The sequence below is a fragment of the Leptonychotes weddellii genome, chromosome X (genome assembly GCF_054177405.1).
Source record: "Leptonychotes weddellii isolate Sample4059 chromosome X, ASM5417740v2, whole genome shotgun sequence".
In the NCBI taxonomy this organism is placed as follows: Eukaryota; Metazoa; Chordata; class Mammalia; order Carnivora; family Phocidae; genus Leptonychotes; species Leptonychotes weddellii.
The window spans coordinates 96,851,499-96,872,157 of record NC_138385.1 but is presented as its reverse complement, the minus strand read 5'-3'; the positions used below and the strand labels follow the sequence as shown (position 1 = coordinate 96,872,157).

Genomic DNA, 20,659 nt, shown 5'->3' with positions numbered 1-20,659 from the left:
CCCCATATTCCAACAGCCTTTTGGTCTTTCTTCTACCTTGACACAGGGGACCATCTACTGTGTATCAGTTATATGTTCACTTGACTGTGTCCCTCAGTAGACCAGGAATTTCTCAAGCACCAAGCAGTGCTACTGTGATGTATAACCCCAGGACAAACCAGACAACGCTACAGTCTAGGTCAGGGGATAGCAGATGTTTTCTGTAAAGGACCTCATAGTAAGTATTTGAGGTTTTTGCAGGCCATATGGGCTCTGTCACAACTACTCAACTGTGCCATTTTAGTGTAAAAGCAGCCATAGATAATATGTAAATGAATGAGTATGGCTGTGTCCCAATAAAACTTTATTTCTAAAACATGTGGTGGGCCAGATTTGATCCATAAGCCCTAATTTGCTTCTCTGTGACGTATGGGAATGACACTTTCTGGAGCACAGTGTGAATGGGGTCCTCTGAAGTATAATCTGGGAAGTATCAATGTGCATCTTAGTTATCCTTGTATCTTTTGCCCCACCTCCCACCAGCACCTAGTATAGTGCCTTCCACACAGTAGGCCCTCAATGTTTATTTTCCTGAATTAAATATGCCTGGAAAGATACCAACTCAATGAGTCATAATAGCATTTTGAGAGCTTAATTACCTTTGAAATCTATTTTTTGCAAGACTGTAGTAAAGTAGTTCAGGAAGCAATCATGTAAGCCCAAGAATCATACAAAGAATGTGACAGGGGAAGATGTGAACTAACAACATCTAGGGATTAGCAGCCAAAGAGAGAGAATCTGACATCAGAGCTGGGTAAAAGCAACAAAAAGGCATTTCAATCCTCAGAGACTAGCACCAAGGGACATCACATCACATGTAATAGATGTCTCACAACACCCTCTAAATCCGTGTGAATAATGCATTTAATGCCAGCACTTCAGTGCTGGAAAGATGTTCATGATTTGGAGGAAACTCAGAGACCAACCAAAATGATTAAGAGATTGAAAGGACTCATTTATGAGCAGCTATAAAAGAAGCCAAATATGTGCTTGGCCTGCTGATGAGCAGAACAAGATGGGGGAAAGGTTTACAAATTACTAAATGCTATAAACACCAGGAAGGGGAGGAATGATGGTCAGCTCTATTGGACTTAGCTTGTGGTATGGACATATCTCAGGCACTGACAAATTCCTCTCATTATTGGGTCTTAAAACATTTACGGGCCTTCTGAATAATATATAACTGGGAATGCTGTGATTGGTAATGTTCTATTATTACAGGAGAACAGGATTGCTCCAGAAGAGCAACTATAAGACAAATTACAGTGGAACAGGATTGCTCCAGAAGAGCAAACACAAGACAAATGATTGCTTATTAAGGGAAGAAACATTCCAGGCATGCTAAGTGTGCCGAGAGAATTAAAATCCACTAACAGTCCACTCCTAGAAATATCAAATACATGCAACTGTGGGTAATGTTACATAGTGTAGAATTGTTGAAATTTAATACAAAGATGGAAAGATGGCCTGATATTTCCATCATTCCTTCTGTCATTCAATCACTGATTTATCCATCCATCCATCCCACATATCTAATGCTTACTCACTATTTCCTAGGTCCTGTGCTGGTGATACAGAGATTAATAATACCCAGAGCCTGTCCAAAAAAAAAACTGCTTATGGTCTAGTGGTGGGATCAGGGAAGTTCATGGAGTAAGAATGGACAAGTTCAATAGAGAATGATGAGAGAGCAAAGAAAAGTGGCTTCTAACCCAGAAGGCAGAAAGCTGGAAGGTTGGGGAAGCTTCCCAGGTGAGCCGACATCTGAGTCAAGTCTTGAAGGATTCTGAGGAGTCTGTGAATCAGAAAGAATGAGAATAAGCATCCCAGGTAGGAAGGGTGATCTATTCAAAGTGCTGGAGATGACAAAGTGCTGGACCACTTTGTCACAACATATGTGGACTGACCAGTAGATCAGGTTGACCGAGACGAACAGTGTAAAGCAGGTGGTAACCTTAAAAATAAGAACTGGAATATATTAGGATCATGAGTGATTTTTTTTTATTTTCCTTGATCTTTCTCTCTCTTCCAAAATTTCTCCATTAACAAAATCACACCCTTATGTAGACGAATAATTGCAAACATTTATATAGCACTTATTCTGTGCCAGACACTATTCTAAGCACTTTGCATATATTAAGTGATCTTCACAACGTAACTCTGAGATAGGTATTATTGTCCCTATTATACAGACAAGGATGGGAGGCAGAAAGAGGTTTAACAATTTGGCAAAATGATAGTTAGAACAGGGCGCTCTTTTCTGCTTGGGGCATCTTACTCTAGAGCCTCTGCTTTTTCATCTGCTGTGTTGCTATTAACTTTCTCAGTCAGAAGCTGGTTTTCCTATCATTTATTCCCATAATCCCACTCTAAAAACTGATCTGACAAATAATCAGAGATACAGCCAAATACTTTAGGGGAAGAATGTTCATAGCCCCAAAGTTTATAGTGGCGAACAATAGAACTTCAAATCACCTAGATGCCCTGTAATACAAAATGATTCATCATGGTCTGGACCATTATGCAAGCATGATTTAGAAGGAAGTTAAATGATGTAAGAAATGCTCACTCTAAAGATCAAAGAGAAATGTAAGATACAAACGGTATAATCCTAGTAGTGTGTTTGTGCGTTTGGAAATCCACCAGTCAGACTGGTATCCAATTCCAATCTTAGCTCTGTCATTTAACTAGCTCTGTGACCTTGAGTAATAATTTAACCCTTCTCCAGTTTCCTCATCAGAAAATGGGGGTAATACAGTTGTTGTGATGGTTAGAAAATTCAGGTAAAATGCTTATAGTACTGGCTGGTAAACACTCAGGGTCTGATATCAAAATAATTGGAAACCCTATTTAAAAGTTAGAGCTAGGGGCACCTGGGTGACTCAGTTGGCTAAGCACCGGACTCTTGATTTTGGCTCAGGTCGTGATCTCAGGGTCATGGGATTGAGCCCCACGTCGGACTCCACGCTCAGGGGAGAGTGTACTAGAGATTCTCTCTCTCCCTCTCCCTCTGCCCCCCCCAACGCATGCTCTCGCGCTTGCTCTCTCTCACATAAATAAGTCTTTAAAAAAAAGTTACAGTGGGGTGCCTGGGTGGCTCAGTCGGTTGAGTGTCTGACTCTTGATTTCGGCTCAGGTCATGATTTCAGGGTCCTGAGATCGAGCACTGCGGGCTCCCTCTCAGCAGGAAGTCTGCTTTTCTCCCTGTCCCTCTGCCCCTCCATTGCTCTTGTGCTCTCCCTCGCTCTCTCTCTCAAATAAATAGATAAATCTTTTTAATAAAATTTAGAGTTAGATGGTACACATTCAGCTAGCAGTTTGATAAGTATCCTTTGTAGTCTGGGATCCAGTAGGTTACAACACCACCTAGTTATTTTTAAAAAATAAGTGGGAATGAGGTGAGGTGAGGGGCACTTTCCATTGCAAATAAAAACTATTTGCTTTCAGAATCTGATTTCTCAAATTTTAAGGGATACTGAACACTCAGCCAACCATTGAAATGTTATAAAATTTCCTTGTTAACCAGATCCCTTCCCAAGACCAGAGCCCTGATGTTTTACCTGGGTTGAATATTTTTGAATTGTGATAGTTTAAAACCATTAGAAATGTGTTTTCATTGTCAGGATCAATAGATTGATGGAAATTACAAATGGGTTTTTGAAGGGTCCAAAGCCAACACATAGCTTCTTTCTCATCCAGGTTTTGGAATGATCTTAATTATACTAGTTTTTAAATATTAAGAAAAAATGGAAGGAAATAAGCAGCTTCAAAATTTTGTTTTTTCTTTTTTTTTTCCATTAAGGAAATTCTTGTAGTCATCTTTGGAGCTGGTCTCAGGGATGAGGCTACTTGAGCAGATGGGCTTATACTGAGAGAGACGGAACAAAAGGCCTGGGGCAAAGGGCATGTCATTTTCACTGCTCAGCCCGAGTCTGCAAAGTAGAAAGGAAAATGCTTAAGCTCTCTCTTAAGGAGAGAAAATCCTTGATGAAGGAAAATGAGGTGTTCTGCTTCTCACAACATGAGGAGCCCGATTTCTCCACGAGTTTTCACAGTGCCCCTCTCCATTCTCTCTCTCTCTCTCTTTCAGGTTTCCTACGTGAAAGCGATTGACATCTGGATGGCGGTGTGCCTTCTGTTTGTGTTTGCTGCCTTACTGGAGTACGCGGCTGTGAACTTTGTCTCCAGACAACACAAGGAGCTCCTGCGGCTCCGGAGAAGACAGAAGAGACAGAATAAGGTACAGTTGACCCTCAGCGCAGACAAAGTCGGGTAGAGCTTGAGGTAGTTACCCAGGCAGTGCAATTCAGAAAATAGAATACATAATGAGCAAGAGGCTAAGGTTAATTTTGGTCCTGAGGTGTCCTACTAGACTGAATTAGTGCTCAGGTCAGTCCTTTAAAATTGGGGCAGGGTTGTCACATTTAGCAAATAAAAGCACAAGGCATGCAGCTAAACTTGAAGTTTAAATCAACAAACAGCATTTGGTATAAAGATGTCCCAAGTACTGCATGGGAGATACTTATATTAATGAATTATTTGTTGATCTGAAATTAAGATTTAACTGGGAGCCCTGTGTTTTATCGGGCAACTCTAATTGGAGATCTATACTCAATTTGACAAAATTGCTTTAAAATCCTGTTGTTTTGAACATTAATAATTTGTGTGTATGTGACTTTGTGTACATAGCTACCTCGACTGACTTTCTCATCAATTGCTCTGATTTTATGTAAATAAGGTCCTTACCCAGGTTGGTCACAACTTGATAAATCCAATCAAACTGATCTCATTGTCTCAACTTAAACTTTAATGCATAAACCCAAATTCTACACCATCCAGAGGTTTGAGGTTTCAAACAGATGCTCAAAATCAATAGCTCCGTGGTTCCTAAACTTGCCTGCCCCTTAGAATAGCCTGCAGATCTTTCAAAATCCCAAACCTTGGCCACACCCCACAGCAATTAAATCCCATCTTTGGGATGGGGCACAGTAGTCAGGATTTCTGAAGCTCCCCCCAGGGAATTTCAGCATGTGTACATGTTGGAAAAGCACTACTCTGGCTTATGATCCAATTTCATATGGGACACCAGGAGGCTTGCCCTTGTTTTCAGTTTCAATTCTGGAAGAGAAACATGCCCTTTGATATGGAGGATCCTAGTGCCAGTTGCTAGAGGACTGAAGTTAAAATTTTACATATAGGAAATGACAGATACTTTTCAAAATCAGCTCCCCTAAAATTTAAGAAATTAAACTTGCTATTAAAGCCATAGTTATATACTACTCTGTTGGAAGAAAGCCAAAAATGTTTCACTGTCAATCTTAATGCTTCTAAATACCTAGATGCAAAGCTAAACATTTATTGTGATTTAGATGTTGGTTACGTTGAAGAGCTCGTATGCATATGAGCTCACAGAGTCCTGACCTCATCTACCAAAATGTTTCCTGCACATACTCTGGACTGGTATCTGGCTGGTTGCCCTGTTTCTCTTCTCTACCTCTTAGGAACATTTTGTCCTATCATAGCCTAGGGAAACACACACATTCTCTTTTCTGTACACTGTTGAGTATCAAGCCTTTCTCAACTTTCTCCTCCTTGCCTCCTTGTTGATGATAACGATTTCTTCATCCTTATCCACAGGAATCTGCACAAATGGCACCTGTGCCACCCAGGAAATTACGGGAATGTGAGGTTATTCCAGCACATAAACTGTATTCCCAGAATTCCCTCACTTAGCATAGTAGATGGCCACTGACTGCATATTCTCCTAGACCAGAAATGGAAAATGAGTTTCATTTTGCTTCCCAATTCTGAATAATTGGTAGGACTTCCTTGGAATGCTATGTGGAAGATTCTTAGGCTGTATCTGTATCTTATCATAAGAGTCACATGGAGCGCTTGTTAAAAGTAGTTTCTTGTACAGATTCCTAAACCTATGAATCAGAGTCTGCAAGGGGAGGTCACTGAGAATTAGTACCTTTCACAAGAGTCCCAACTGAGTCATATTATAAGTCTGCAGAAACCTGGGCAATACTAGAGCAGGCAGGAGAAAAGAAGATGAGGTTGGAGGAATAGGTGATTTCAGATTCATACAGGACTTTGCAGGCCAGTATAAAAGAATGGATTTCATTCCAACTGACTGGAATCCACAAATTAGTTTCAACATAGCAAATACCAGGATATCAAGTGGATGGTCCATGGGGTCAAGTGTAGCAGCAGCAAAGTTAGGAGGCTATTGTAGAAATCTTCCAACCCATGAGCATGGAATATCTTTCTATTTCTTTGTGTTATCTTCAATTTCTTTCATCAGTGTTTTATGGTTTTCAGAGTACAGATCTCCCACCTCTTTGGTTAGGTTTATTCCTAGGTATCTTATTATTTTTGGTGCAGTTGTAAATGGGATTACTTAATTTCACTTTCTGCTACTTCATTATTGGTGTATAGAAATGCAACAGATTTCTGTATGTGGATTTTGTATCCTGTGACTTTACTGAATTCGTTGATCACTTCTAGCAGTTTTTTTCGTGGAGTCTTTCTGGTTTTCTATGTATAGTATCATGTCATCTGCAAATAGTGATGGTTTTGCTTTTTACTTCTTCCTTACCGATTTGGATGCCTTTTCTTTCTTTTTGTTGTCTGATTGCTGTGGCTAGGATGTCTAGTACTGTGCTGAATAAAAGTGGTGAGAGTGGGCATCCTTGTCTTGTTCCTGACCTTAGGGGAAAAGCTCTTAGTTTTTCCACATTGAGGATGATGTCAGCTGTGGGTTTTCATAGATGGCCTATATTAGGTTGAGGTATGTTCCTTCTAAACATACTTTGTTGGGGGTTTTTATCATGAATGGATATTGTGCCTTGTCAAATGCTTTTTCTCCATCTATTGAAATGATCATATGGTTCTTATCCTTTCTCTTATTGATGTATAACATTGACTGATTTGCAAATATTGAACCACTCTTGCAACCCAAAATTAAATCCCACTTGATCATGGTGGATGATTTTTTTAATGTATTGTTGAATTCGGTTTGCTAGTATTTTGTTGAAGATTTTTACATCTATGTTCATCAGGGATATTGGCCTATAGTTCTCTTTTCTTAGTGGTGTCATTATCTGGTTTTGGTATCCAGGTAATACTGGCCTCATAGAATGAATTTGGAAACTTTCCTTCCCTTTCTATTTTTTGGAATAGTTTGAAAAGAATAGGTATTCAGCAACACAAGAAACAAACAGGTGTTGGCAAGGATGTGGAGAAAAAGGAACACTTGAGCACTGTTGGTGGGACTGTAAATGGGTACAGCCACTGTGAAAAACAGTATGGAGGTTCCCCAAAAAGTTAAAGATAGAACTACCCTACTGTCCAGCAATTGCACTATTTACCCAAAGAATACAAAAACACTAATTCAAAGGGATACATGCACCCTGATGTTTATAGCAGCATGATTTACAATAGCCAAGATATGGAAGCAGTCAAGTGTCCATTATTGATGAATGGATTAAAAAAAGGTAGTATGTATGTATGTGTGTATGTGTGTGTGTGTATAATGGAATATTATTCATCCATAAAAAATAACGAAATCTTGCCATTTGCAACAACATGGCTGGAGCTAGAGTATTATGCTAAGTGAAATAAGTCAGAGAAAGACAAATACCGTATGATTTCACTCATATAAGAAATTTAAGAAACAACAAACAAGCAAAGGAAAAACAGAGATAGACCAAGCAGGAAACAGACTCAATTACAGAGAACAAACTGATGGTTTCCAGAGGGGAGGTGGGTGGGGGGATGGGTGAAATAGGTGATGGGGATTAAGGAATACACTTGTCATGATGAGCACCAGGTGATATATGGAATTGAATTACTATATTGTACACTTAAAACTAATAAAACCCTGTAGCTTTAAAAAGGACAATGGAGGAGTTGGAGGAGAGGAAGGGAAAGTGGGAGGGAGAGCAGGGGAGTTAAGGGTGCTTGCAAGGGACCAGTAGTGATGAACCAGGGACTCTAAAGTAGGTAAAGTGAGAACATGAAGGAGACACTGGCTACTAATGGATCGGCCATTTCACTGAGGTCAATGAAATGCTGAAATAAGAATATTAAAATAACTGTGCTGGAAGGACACAAAGCAGTGGTGAGCAGGGGAAAGAAAAGTTCAAAAATCAAGATTTCACAGGAAGTAAAGACAAGGATAAGGGTATGAACATAAATATTTGGCTAAGGTCCAGCAGAGGAAAAATTGACAGCAAGGCAGTCCACGAATTGAAAGGCCAAGGATGGGGCCAGTTATCCATTTGGTTATTGAAGACCCTCCATGAAAGATGGCATTCATGGGTATTGAGCTGATAATGAAAGAGTTCCTAAAGTCATCAACTCCTAAGGGCTGGAGGCTGGCAGATGACAGCAGTGATAAAGGAGACCAGTGATGAAGTCGAATGAACTCAACTTCAGAGGCTCCAGAGGAGCTGGGGTTAAATAAGGAAGAAAGCAAGATAGTTTGGGCACTGCAGAGAGGAGCAAGAAGGACACCTGAGAGGCTGACAGTGGCAGGCATTAAGGCGAGACTCCTTAGAGATGCCAGTTGGCATTGGTAGTCACTGCTTTGTCTTAAAAAAACTGAGAAATCCAAGTTTAGATGTTTTGCATGGAGATGTTCTGGAGTTCGACTATGCATCTCAAAATGGCCATTCAAAAAACAAAGCTTAATTAACAAATTTAAGACGTGAGAAGGAGGTGGGGAACAAAACAAATCATGTTTGGACTTTTGCTGTCAAGGCTATTATTTTCATTGACAATTAAATTTTGGAGGAAAAAAAAAAGATTAGGAGACATTTCCAATTATGTGTCCCTTAGAAAATGGCGTCTTTTTCTCTAAGGCAGTATTTTAAGTTTTTTAAGTCTGAACCATGGTAATGGTAATAAGTGCTAACATTGATTGAGGGCTTACTATATACCGGGCATTGTTTTAGGCACTTTCCATACAGTAATTGATTTAATCCCCAAAACAACTAGGTGAATAGTGTGGTCATACAGCCCAGCTTACTGTGAAGTCCTGGTCTTGCATATTGTCCTAATGCCTTGGTGTAATTTAGCATTTGTTATGGATTATTCATTTTAAACAAATTATTAATAGTTGCATTAAAACAAAATGAAGTGGGTTTGGTCATCTTCTGGGGTGGAGGCATACATGTACAGTGGACGAGTTCTCATTTTAACATGTAGTCAAATCTAAAAAATAACCATCACTGTCCCTGGCTTCTTTTCTTGACCCTTTCCAGAAGCAATGTCATCTCGCTCTCTTTACAGGATAGCTCAAAGGGAGCTTGCTGATATCAAAATGAAGTGCATTTGGACACAAGAGACTAGGGATAAAGGAGCCTTTCTTTTGGCCTCTGTCAGTGGGGGGACACTGCTATCCTGCTGGCCATTTGGGGTGCCAGCCTTGGTCCATGACATGGCACACAAAATCCATGACACCACTAGGCCACCACTTAGTTGGAACACATGGAAAATCATAGGTTCAATGGACAAAAAACAAAACAGAGGCTGAGCAGTCTTGCTGTTGAGCATCTGATAGTTTAGGACTGAATGTTTTTGTCATTGTTTGCAGGATAATTTGTTTGATAATGCATTTTTATTTTGTCATATCATCAGAGAGTTGTATTGTCTGCTAGTGCCATTTTCCACTCTCAAAACTGCCCTTGTTTGGATAAATTATGTGGTCTTCCTGTCAATAATGAAGGCAGTATTTGTATCTCCATTTTACAGATAAGGAAACTAAAGCAAAGAGAGGTTAAGCAAAATGCCCAAAGCCACACACGCAGGAAGTCTGGCTCCAGAGTCCCTGACCTTAACTGCTATTGCTCAAACTTCACATTTTAGATCTTATATTATGATCCAGCCTCTCTCTCTGAGACACAGACATACTTGAAACAAACACCTCTAATGCACTCTAATGGTCTATTCTGCTTTTTAAATGCAGATGTACAGGGTCAGATGCTGTTTTTACTTGAAATTCTGCTATTTTGTTCACCTTGGATTTTTCACACTAACAGTGAAGTTTTTGCATTAAAATATTGACCTGGAGCACTGGGGTTGTGGCACCCCCTTACATTTTGCACCTGAGGCCTTACCATGCCCTAGGTCTGGCCCAGCTAGTCATGAACCACTAAATTCTCACAGACCCTAATAGGTTGTGGCCTGAGTTAAAACAAAAACACCATTTTTATTTTTATTTTTTAAGATTTTATTTATTTATTTGAGAGAGAGACAGAGAGAGAATGAGCAGGAGCAGAGAGGGGCAGAGGGAGAGAGAGCAGCAGACTCCCTGCTGAGCAGGGAGCCCCACGCAGGACTCGATCCAGGGACCCCAGGATCATGACTTGAGCTGAAGCAGACGCTTAACTGACTGAGCCACCCAGGTGCCCCTAAAAACACCATTTTTAAAAGTTCAATATTCCCAGTGAAAAAAAGTCATTGGGGAACTGACCTCTGCAGCACAATACAGGCTGATTATTTAGAAGGTATAAGAAAAAAACCAAGAGCAAATCATTTTCCAAAGTGACACTGGCATTAAGATTTATTCAAGGAAGATATTTATTGAGAGAAATGCCTGAGATTACATTTACTTGCATGGGAAGAAAGTCTGCTGCTCACTAAACAAGGAAGTTATGAAATGGGGTCACCTTCAAGGAGGGGCCAGGCAGTTTGTGACTAGGTGTATTTGCTTCAATTATCTTTTCTACATCTCACAAAGCAGCCACTGTCAATTTTACCAAAGCAGAGTTTCTCAGAAACAATCAAGCCCAGATCTTCAATGGACAGAACTTGTAAATCCCGATGGTTGGGCCAACCCCAGTCTATTAGATGCTGACGCCCCAGGTCTATGTGGTAAAATCCTATTTTTATGTTACCTCCTCAGCTCCAATAAGAAGTTTTCATACCATGTGATGTTTATAACAATTTCCCCAAAAGAACTTTAAAGCCTCACCTGAGTTTCTCCCTTTCTTTTGTTGTTTCCTTTCTTTTTATTATCTGGCTGCACCACACCTGACTTTTGGCATTGGGCCAGGTTTCAGATCTTTCCAGTTGCCCACAGAGCTCCGATTTCTTTATTTTCCATGACAAAACAGAAATTGTGGCTGCTTGAGAACATAGTTATGGTTTTTAGGCCACCTGATGATAAGCTCTTTGTTTTAAAGTTTTCATTTTAAATCCAGTTAACCTACAGTGTTATATTAGTTTCAGGTGGACAATATAGCCATTCAACACTTTCATCCAACACCTGGTGCTCATCATCATAAGCTGCCTTTTGAAAGGAATGTTAACACATTATTCAGACTTCAACCTCCCAGGAAGAAAATAAGGGGCTTCAACCTGACCAGACAACAGGGTGAGAATGTGAGGCCCTGATCAAAACATCTCAGATGATAATAAGTTGGCAACGTTAGAATTCAGTAATCATTTTGTTGTGCTTTTCTGCCCTCCCCCCATCTATCCTTTAACTCTTAGCTAACTTGCTAATTCCTCAAAAGATCATTTCCTGGTCCTACAGGGCTGAAATAATCCCACTCTTTCAAGCACCCTTAGTAACCAATTTGTTCCTTTTGATAAACGTGTACAACAATGGGTAGAAAGTGACGCATGTTTATAGAAGAATAGAAGATTGGAAAGATATTGGTAGATATTATTCAGGACACTTTACCTAGAAATACCTGAATCTTGCTCTCAACCAATCGTCTTCTCATTGACCTACTGAATGGAAATAAACCTACAAGGACAATAAACTATTTTTATCCAGGCTTTAGCCTCAAACCTGAATGCAATGCCCCCAGGAGGGAAACAACTTAGAAGAAGCCCTTGTCCCTCCACCCAGCAGGCCCAGAAGCCCTGCGCCATTTCCTCCCCACTGTTCCAAGGGCCTTAGATTCTCCCATTCCAATGGGACATGAGACCGCACTGGTGAAAGCCAGAAGACAAGGACCCAGAGCAAATGGTCATCTTGGAGTGGCTTATCTAAATCCATGGAGTCCTGGAATGTCCCCAGTCAGACCAGCCCTCCTCCTCATTAGGGGTAAAAATCTCCTTCCTCTTTTCCTGGAGACATCCCTTCAAACACTTAAGGATGGTGAGCTGGCAGGTCTTCTCAAATCTTTTGAACTAAACAGAACTAGTCCTTCCTATGATGTGGCTTATAGCCATGCAGCACACTGATCACCCTTTTGTGGTTTGCTAGTGGACATCTTGAAGTATGAGTCACAGAATTTGAAAGATAGCCCAGGCATAATCAACATGTAACACAAAGGAGCAGTAATGTCCCCTCTTTATCTGCAGTTGTTAATAGAGCATTAAATTATAATAGTGCTTTTAAGTCATCCTATTCCAAAATTGGCTCTTTTTGACCTTGCTAATGCTTGTTAATTTCCTGTCTTTTTTTTTCCTATTATTAATATGAATAGCTATCAAGTTATCTCCTCTTGATTAAGTGCTTGACTTTTTTCTAACCTAAATAATTTATTTAGGTTAATTTTATTGCTGTAAATGATCACTTCATTGGATTTGGCCCATTTTCTAGATTATATTAATCTTTTTGATACTGATTTAGTCATCTGGAATTAGCTACCACTTTTAGCTTTGTAACATTGACAAGTAGTGTCAACACTCTTCAGCCAAACACCACCAGAAACAAGGCTGTAGTTAAACAAGGTGGGTTTACTACTCTGCAGTGAGGAAGAACACACACCACAGGGAGCAGTGGAAGAAGGTCCTCTGTAAATTGGGTAATTTGGGAGGAAAACCTAAGGAAGCAGGGGTTTTGCTCTAGAGTGGGTGCCGTCAGAAAGCAGGGGGAGATTTGGGGTGACTGGGTGACTCAAGTCAGTTAAGCGTCTGACTCTTGATTTCAGCTCAGGTCATGATCTCAGGGTTGTGAGATCGAGCTCCATGTCGGGCTCCACTGGGCATTGAGGTTGGTTAAGGTTCTTTCTCTCCCTCTGCCCCCCCAACCCCTTTCCCTCTCTCTAAAAAAAAGGCAGGGTAAATTCTATAATTGGGTATCTCAATAACGTATCTATAGAAGGGCAGACTCATGTGTGGATAAAACAATAATCGGTAAAGAAAGAGTAGTCACTTACTTTAACCAAGAGCTGGATGATGAGTATTTTGTGGGTACCATGGTGACCTTGTTTTTTTTGTGCTTAGACAAAGTTATGAAGTAGCCTTGTTTTGTCTGACTCTGTCAGGTTCTCAGTCTAGCCTTCTCTGAGGTGAGTATCCTGTGAGGGATTCAAGTTTTGGAGTTGTGGGTTTCGCCTCCAAAAATGAGGGGCCTAAACATTCAAATGGAGGCACTGTAATTGACCAGTCCTGTGACCTTGGTAGGTTACTTAAAAACAAAACAAAAAAACACAAAAACCTCTCTGTGCCTCAGTTTTCTCATCTGTAAAATGGAGTTAATAGTATTCCCCTCATAGGACTGTGGTGAGAATAAAGTGAGTTCCTGTGAGGAAAGCTCATAGAATAAAAAAAAACCCTGGCACATGGTAAATTCTATGTTTAGTGATTGTTCATTTTAGTATCTACTTTCTCTCTGGGTCATAAAGCTTTTGTTCAATTTAATGGGGAGCATATTCTACAGATTAAAATCAAACATTTTAAATAGCTTCATTTCCCCTCCCCCATTTGCATTCCTCTTGTCTTTCTTGCACAAAGGAAAATTAGATTGCACAGCAAGATGTGACCCATGTACAGCGATTTTTATAATCATAGGATTGAAATAATGAGTTCGTGCTTCTACTCTATAGTGTCTAAACAAGAGAAGTGGGAAGAATTAGGGGCAAGCGGAATTCTTCCGTTTTATCCCCCACGGTTATGGGGCTGTGGCTAAACTTCCTAAGTACCAGGGCACTTTTTCCAAAGGTGAGAACCCATGAAGACCCTTCTAACCCAATTAGAATGTAAACTGACTCTGAAAGGCGACTATTGAAATGCAAATGGTACTATCACTAAGCTTAATCAACCCCACAGATCGAAGCAAATGAATCCACTGAACTGTAAGTCGAATAGGATCAACCTTTGAGAATCTTGCATAAGGTCTCTCATTTTCCACTCCAAAGGCTTAGAGTAGTGGTTCTCAGCCAGAGCAGTTTTGCCCCCCTAGGGACATGTGGCAATGTCTGGAGATAGGCTTGGTTGTCCCATCTAAGGGAAGGGTGCTATTGGCGTCTAGTCTGTAGAGGTCAGGATGCTGTTAAATTTCCTACCATGTACAGGGTTGCCCCCCCAACCATAAAATGAAAAATTACCCAGCCCTAAATGTTGATAGTGCCATGGTAGAGAAAACCCTGGTTTAGAACAGTTAGGACTGTTTCATATTGAGAAGTATACCCTAATTATTTCCTATTTCTTGTTTGCAAGGGTGACACAGTTTGCATACATCTGCCCACGAAGTCAGGAGAGCACTTTCAGTTCTGCAAACCTCAGAGTCAATTCCTCCATGATTCATATGTAGGTGGGGCTCATTAGGTGATGGCCAGTTCTTTCCCTTACATTAGAAAATGGCAAGTTCTATCCAGCAGCCTATCTTTGAAAATTTGATTTATTCAAATGCACACTCAGTTGAGTATGAAGGAAAACTCCATCTGATTGGCTTCATTGAAACATAAATCATATGGATCTGCACACCACACACCCTAAGAAAACAAATCTATGATGCTATGCATAGCTTCATGTAGAAGGTAAGGCAGGGCCCCTATATGGGAACTATTAAGTTCACACTCTGAATATCCAAATTCTGTGAGATGAAGATACTTTTATGTGAGTAGGAAAAAATTAAGTTATTTATCACACCTATTTAGGGAATGCTCAGTGGTGTTAACAGTCGTAACAAAAGCTTATTTTTAAGTTTAACACCTGAATGTGTGTGGTTCAAGAGGTGCACACAATGATGTTTAGTGTTAAAGAGAAAGGGAGGGCAGTAGGACAATGTTAAAGAGACCCACGATTTCATCCATTCTAGAAAGAATCTAGAGGGAACTTTTGAATTGGGTAGGTTACTAAAACTGTGAGAATGCATATAAGAATCCTTACTACTTGGACTAGCAAGAGGCACAGGAATTGAGAAGAACCAATGACAAACACACTTGTCCACTTGCAGACTACTGCTGGAGTATGGGCTACCTCTTGACTTGCTCTAGATCAGTCCTTCTCTAACTGTGGCACACAGGAGAATCACCTGGAGGCCTAGGTCCAACAGAGTCCTGGAACCCAGCCCCGAGCTTGACTCAGAGCCTGAGACATCTCCGACAAGTATGTGCCAGGTACAGGTGATGCTGATGTTGCTAGTCTCGAGAGCCACACTGAGTACTAAGGGTCCAAAGAACCCCTACAACTGCCTTCAGCAGTGAAAATGTTATCATTACTTCATACCTTTGCTACTGATGTATCCATAATCATGTCAAGGACATTAACCCCAGTGATTCAGTGTTGAAAAACTAGCCATGAAAAGATTACCAAACAGAAAATAAAGTACTTTTTAAAGACATTTTTAGACTGGAAATCCTGACAGGTCTCCTTTCTCCTTGTCCTTGGGAAGGAAACTCCATCATCTTAGCTTTTTTTTTTTTCTTTCAAGAAGAATACAGTGAAACGGTGTGTGTTTTCTCTTGTCCTTTAGCATTTCCCCCTATATTCTGCCACATGTTTGCACAAGGTGTTTAAAGAGGATTTTGTAGATCATTAATTAAGGTAACAACCGCTTCCTTAGCAAGCAGGATGTTGAAAAGGTTGTAACTACTTCCCCAGGGAGGTAGAGGGCATGTTTGTTTTTTGTCTTAAAGGTTGAGGAGTTTAGATGAGGCTTTAACAGACCTGTGTGGATTAGGAGTTTGGACTTAATTGTGAAAGCCAGCCAGAATAAATAAATGTCATGGTACTTTGCAATTCCCCTAGACCACCGGCGTGGAGAGCTGGTACTTGTCAGGGACACAGAGGCCTGAAATGTTCATAAGGTGCTTTTCTCCCAAGTTTGTTGCACTTCACTAGGTATCATGACAGCCTTATTTTAGGGCTTGCGGTATAGAATGCTCTTTTTTAGGATGCGAAGTGACGTGTGGAAGCAGCCTTGCAGATGAAATCCCTGTCTTTTTAGTATCTCCAATCCTTTCTTTTTTTTTTTTAAAGATTTTATTTATTTATTTATTAGAGAGCGAGCGAGAGAGAAACAGCATGAGAGAGGAGAGAGTCAGAGGGAGAAGCAGGCTCCCCGCTGAGCCGGGAGCCCGATGTGGGACTCGATCCCAGGACCCTGGGATCATGACCTGAGCTGAAGGCAGTCGCTTAACCAACTGAGCCACCCAGGCGCCCTCCAATCCTTTCTTTCATCCCAGCCTGTTTACCATTCTATTTTCTTTGCCTTCCTTCCTACCAGATCCTAGTTTTCTGTCCCTGCTTGTCTTCATCATTTTCTCTTTCCTTTATCCTCGGTGTTCTCTCTTCAGACTATCTCATTTTACTCATTCATTCATTCAGGCACTTGGTGTAAACATAGTGCATACCTACTATAAGCCATGCACAAAGTCCAGTGGACTCTGCCCTGGGGATGCTCACAGTCCAGGGAGAGACAGACTGATGAGCAGACACACCTTCCACATACATCGGACATGTATTGGGCTAGAGGCCAGAGGACTGCTATGGGAACATGCTGGAGGGGCCCGGTGCTAAACGCTGTCAATGCTCTACCCATTATTCCCGTGCCACTCCTCCTTTCCATATACAATAATGGCTTCCCACTATAAGCTCTGCTCTGCCATGGTGTGGAGAGGAGGGATCCTGGGCCCCAGAATCATGCTCAACTTGTACAGGCAAGCTAGAAATACTGAGCACTCACTCCAGGAACAGCTCTCTGCCAATAACAGTTGGGGACTACAGATAAATATCCCAGCTTCCTTGTCCCTCTGTGGTATGTTCTATACTGGCTCCCAGTGATTCCCAGTGGGATTGAGCCCATCACCCACACTCTAACCTGCTTACCAATACACCTTGAATTGACATGGTTTCTCTCCCTGCCTCACTTTCCCACTCTCTACTGGTGCCTCCTGAGATCAACTCCCAAATAAACTATATGTACTCAAATCCTTGTCTCAGGGCCTTCTAGAAAAAGCCACCTAAGACAAGCACCAGACCAACAACTGGGCTCCCTCAGAGTTAACTAACAAGACAGGAGCCCAGAGAGCTGAGCAGGTGCCAGGCAAGGAAAAGCTCTGCCCCAGGCTAAGAAGGTTGCACTTCCTCCTCAAGGCAAAGGGGAGACAAAAGTATGGCTCATGTGATGGTCCAGGAGGAGGTAGCAATGGCTATATAATGTAAAGAGGAGAAGAATAACAATGAAAGGAGGACACTTTATACATAAATGAAAATGTGACCAATACAATACAGGAGTTACCACCACTTTTTTCTTTGCGATAAAACAGTTACTTTGGGTCTTTAACATCAATGATCCTTTATATTTCTATAATCATCAAACTTAGCTGAAGTTCCAGTTTTGCATATAGACCCTTTCAAGAGACTTGCTACACAAAATTTTAAAAGGGAATTCAACGTTAAAATGAGAAGAAAAACTTTATCAACTAGTCTCCTTTTTGTGTTGTCTGTGGGTTTTTTTGCCTAGGATGGATAGACTCGTGGACAAATGGTTTCAATACAGAAACCATGTACTGTGCTACAGGTGAGGTTTAAGTGCAAGATTCGGTGAGGACAAAGGATAGAGCAGGTCCTCCACCTCGTAGCATCTGGGAAGTGACCACTCATCTGGGTCTTGACACAGGAGTAGGAGTTGGACAGGTGAAAGGGGGCTAAGAGGGATATTCAGGTTGAGGGAACAGTTATGGGGGTCAAAAGTCCAATATGGGCCTCAGTGGGCAAAAAATAGAAGGTATTGGCAAGGATGCATTGCTTCTGAAGCCTTGTGGGGGTTTTTGCAATTTGGAGGCTGATCAAGGAAAAAGACACGCCCATGAGAGGAAGCACCACATGACAAGCTGTATGGGATGGGCTTGGCAGGGTGGCATGAGATGGTTAAAGGCTTCCAGCAAGGCGCTGCCACCCAGAAGGGAAGAGGGCAAAGGGACTCCCAGCGGAGAGGAGGCTTACCTGTCTAGGTGACATTATTCAGCAGCATGCAGAAGTGTGTGTCAGAGAGCTTCGAAAGGCACGGCAGCCGAGGGTCTTATAACCACAAGGCTCTGTCTTATCACTGGTCAGCAGATGCTGAACACAGTTTCATGAGGAATGCAAAGCAGGCAGGCTTTAGATGGCTAAAGATCTGCTCATTTGGACCATTTTAAAAATTATTCAATGTGTAAAATTTGAGTGAGACACCAGCAGGCTTTGGAGCTAATAGGTCTCAGCCCACACTGAAATAAACAACCCAGGGACCAATACATAGTGGCCAACTTTGTCTCACTATGTAACAAAGTTCTAGGGAAGAAGCTGGTTTCTTGCCTTTTCCCACTTCTAAAGGCCACCCACGTTCCTTGACTTACAGCCCCCTTTTTTCAAAGTCCTCAGTGTTGTCTCTGACCGTTCTTCCATAGTCACATCTCCCTCTGACCACAGCTGAGAAAGGTTCTCCAATTTTTTTAAGGATTTTTTAAATTTGATAGAGAGAAAGCATACACACGAGTGGGGCAGGGCGGGAAAAGGGGCACAGGGAGAGGGTGAGGGAGAAGCAGACTCCTGGCTGAGCAGGGAGCCTGACTTGGGGGCTCGATCCCAGGACCTTGAGATCACAACCTGAGCCGAAGGCAGACACTTAACTGATTGAGCCACCCAGGCGCCCCAAGGTTTTCCACTTTTAAGAGCCATGTGACTAAATTAAGCTCACCTGGGTAATCTAGGGCCCTCCCTCCATCTCTAATTCCTTCACTTAATCAGACCTGCCAACTCCCCTTGCCCTGTAAAGTAACATTTTTACAGTTCCAGGGATTAGGACACGGACAATTTTGGTAGCCGTTATTCTGACCACCACATACAGCAATGGATTCCTGTGACTGTCTGAGAGTGTCTGCAGGCCACTCTAGTATATTCCATCCATACTCAAAGCAGCTGGAAGTGGCAGGAGGTGAATGCCTCAGGAGTGGCCCTCAACCAATGAGAGCTGGGGCTGGGTAGCTGACTACCGAGCTTCCTCACTCCCTGGTTCAAGTCTGTCTCTAAGAGGTTTGAGCTCCATTTGCCAACAGTAATCTGCTGCTCATTCACACATCCTTTCTTGACTTTCCTCCTTTCCCTGTCCCATTTCCCCACTCCCTCCCTGCACTTCCCATACTATGTCCCCAGTAAACTACTTGCACACAAATCATTGTCTCAGAGTTGCTTTGGGGAGAACAAAAGCAAACGAAGATACAATGCCTTTTATGCCAGGAGCCTGATGACAATTACAGTCCCATTTAACCCCATCCTCTGCCTCCTCACGAAATACCAAACCGACCCTGGAATACATTTTGTGCCTAAAGCGTTGAAATAGACCGCTCAGGATCTAGAAGAAGCAATGAGTGCATCCCTGAAGCCAGAATAGTCATTTCTCCAAATTAGAGAAAAACAATTGCATTCCACCTATTGCAGCTTGCAGTTGGCATTGATAAAACATTTTGTGCTACTGGGTATTCCAAGCAACTTGACGGATTTCATAATACAATTCTATTTCCTTACGTCCCTGAAATCAAGCCTGTGCCTTCAGCTCTACTACTATCTTAGAAAGGTGATGATGGCAGATATCTTAATCCTTCTCCTTTTACTGTCTAGCTCTTAATTGCTATAAAATTCTCCATGGTGTTGCAAACTGTAGTTACATGTAAACATAACTGGACTCTCATAAGCAGATCAAACGGAATGAGAGAAGTTTGATGCTTCCCTAATCACAGTTTTAATTTGTCTTCTATCAATATTATTCTTCTTTGTAACAAGCTCATTTGGGGACGAAACACTTAAGCTGGAGTTATTCCCACCTGATTGAAGAATTATCACAAGCAAGTGTAGCCTTTTAGAGAATAAATGATCCTGGCTCTGTGTAGAAGTGCGTATATGGAAATAGCCCTTATTTTCTTTGTTCTCACTCTAAGCTGCTGGACAAACCCTAGAGTTCATTTATTCAGGTATTTTTTTTAGAATGCTTGCTTTGTACAGAGTTCCGTTTTAGCTAAGGGGAAGAGGGGATATGGAAACTGCTTGAAACCTGTTTCCATGCAGCTGTGGGGATCCATAAGAAGAAAAATTAAGTGCAAAATTTTTCTGATATGGGGTAGAGAATGTCAAGAACCCTAACAGAGTTACAGGTGGAGCTGTGGCAATTCCTAGGAAGGGAAAGTACTGATGAGGAGGGGCTATCCTCAAGGAGGAATGGGCATCTGTGAACTTCATTTTGTCTTGGAATGTTAACTATAAATTATTCTAACCTCATCTTGTTATTGTGAATAAATAAAAGGGAATTAAATAATTAAACAGGCAATGAAAATTCTGCTCTATAAGGTGGCAGTCAATGCTCACCGGAAAATGGCCTCATCTTACCTTGCCAATGATCTACCTCTCATTTGCATCAGATGAACCCCAAGAGCTTCCCACACTGAGACGTTCA

The 20,659-nt window shown here is 41.4% G+C and overlaps 1 protein-coding gene across 1 annotated transcript in view; it reads left to right on the top strand.

The window, feature by feature from the left end:
• The window catches only part of GLRA2 (glycine receptor alpha 2), a 167,897-nt gene that overhangs the window by 126,780 nt on the left and 20,458 nt on the right, over positions 1 to 20,659 (top strand). The window contains exon 8 of the mRNA XM_081807978.1: positions 4,130 to 4,279. Coding sequence (XP_081664104.1) covers positions 4,130 to 4,279 — 150 coding nt within the window. The remainder of the gene's footprint in view (positions 1 to 4,129; positions 4,280 to 20,659) is intronic.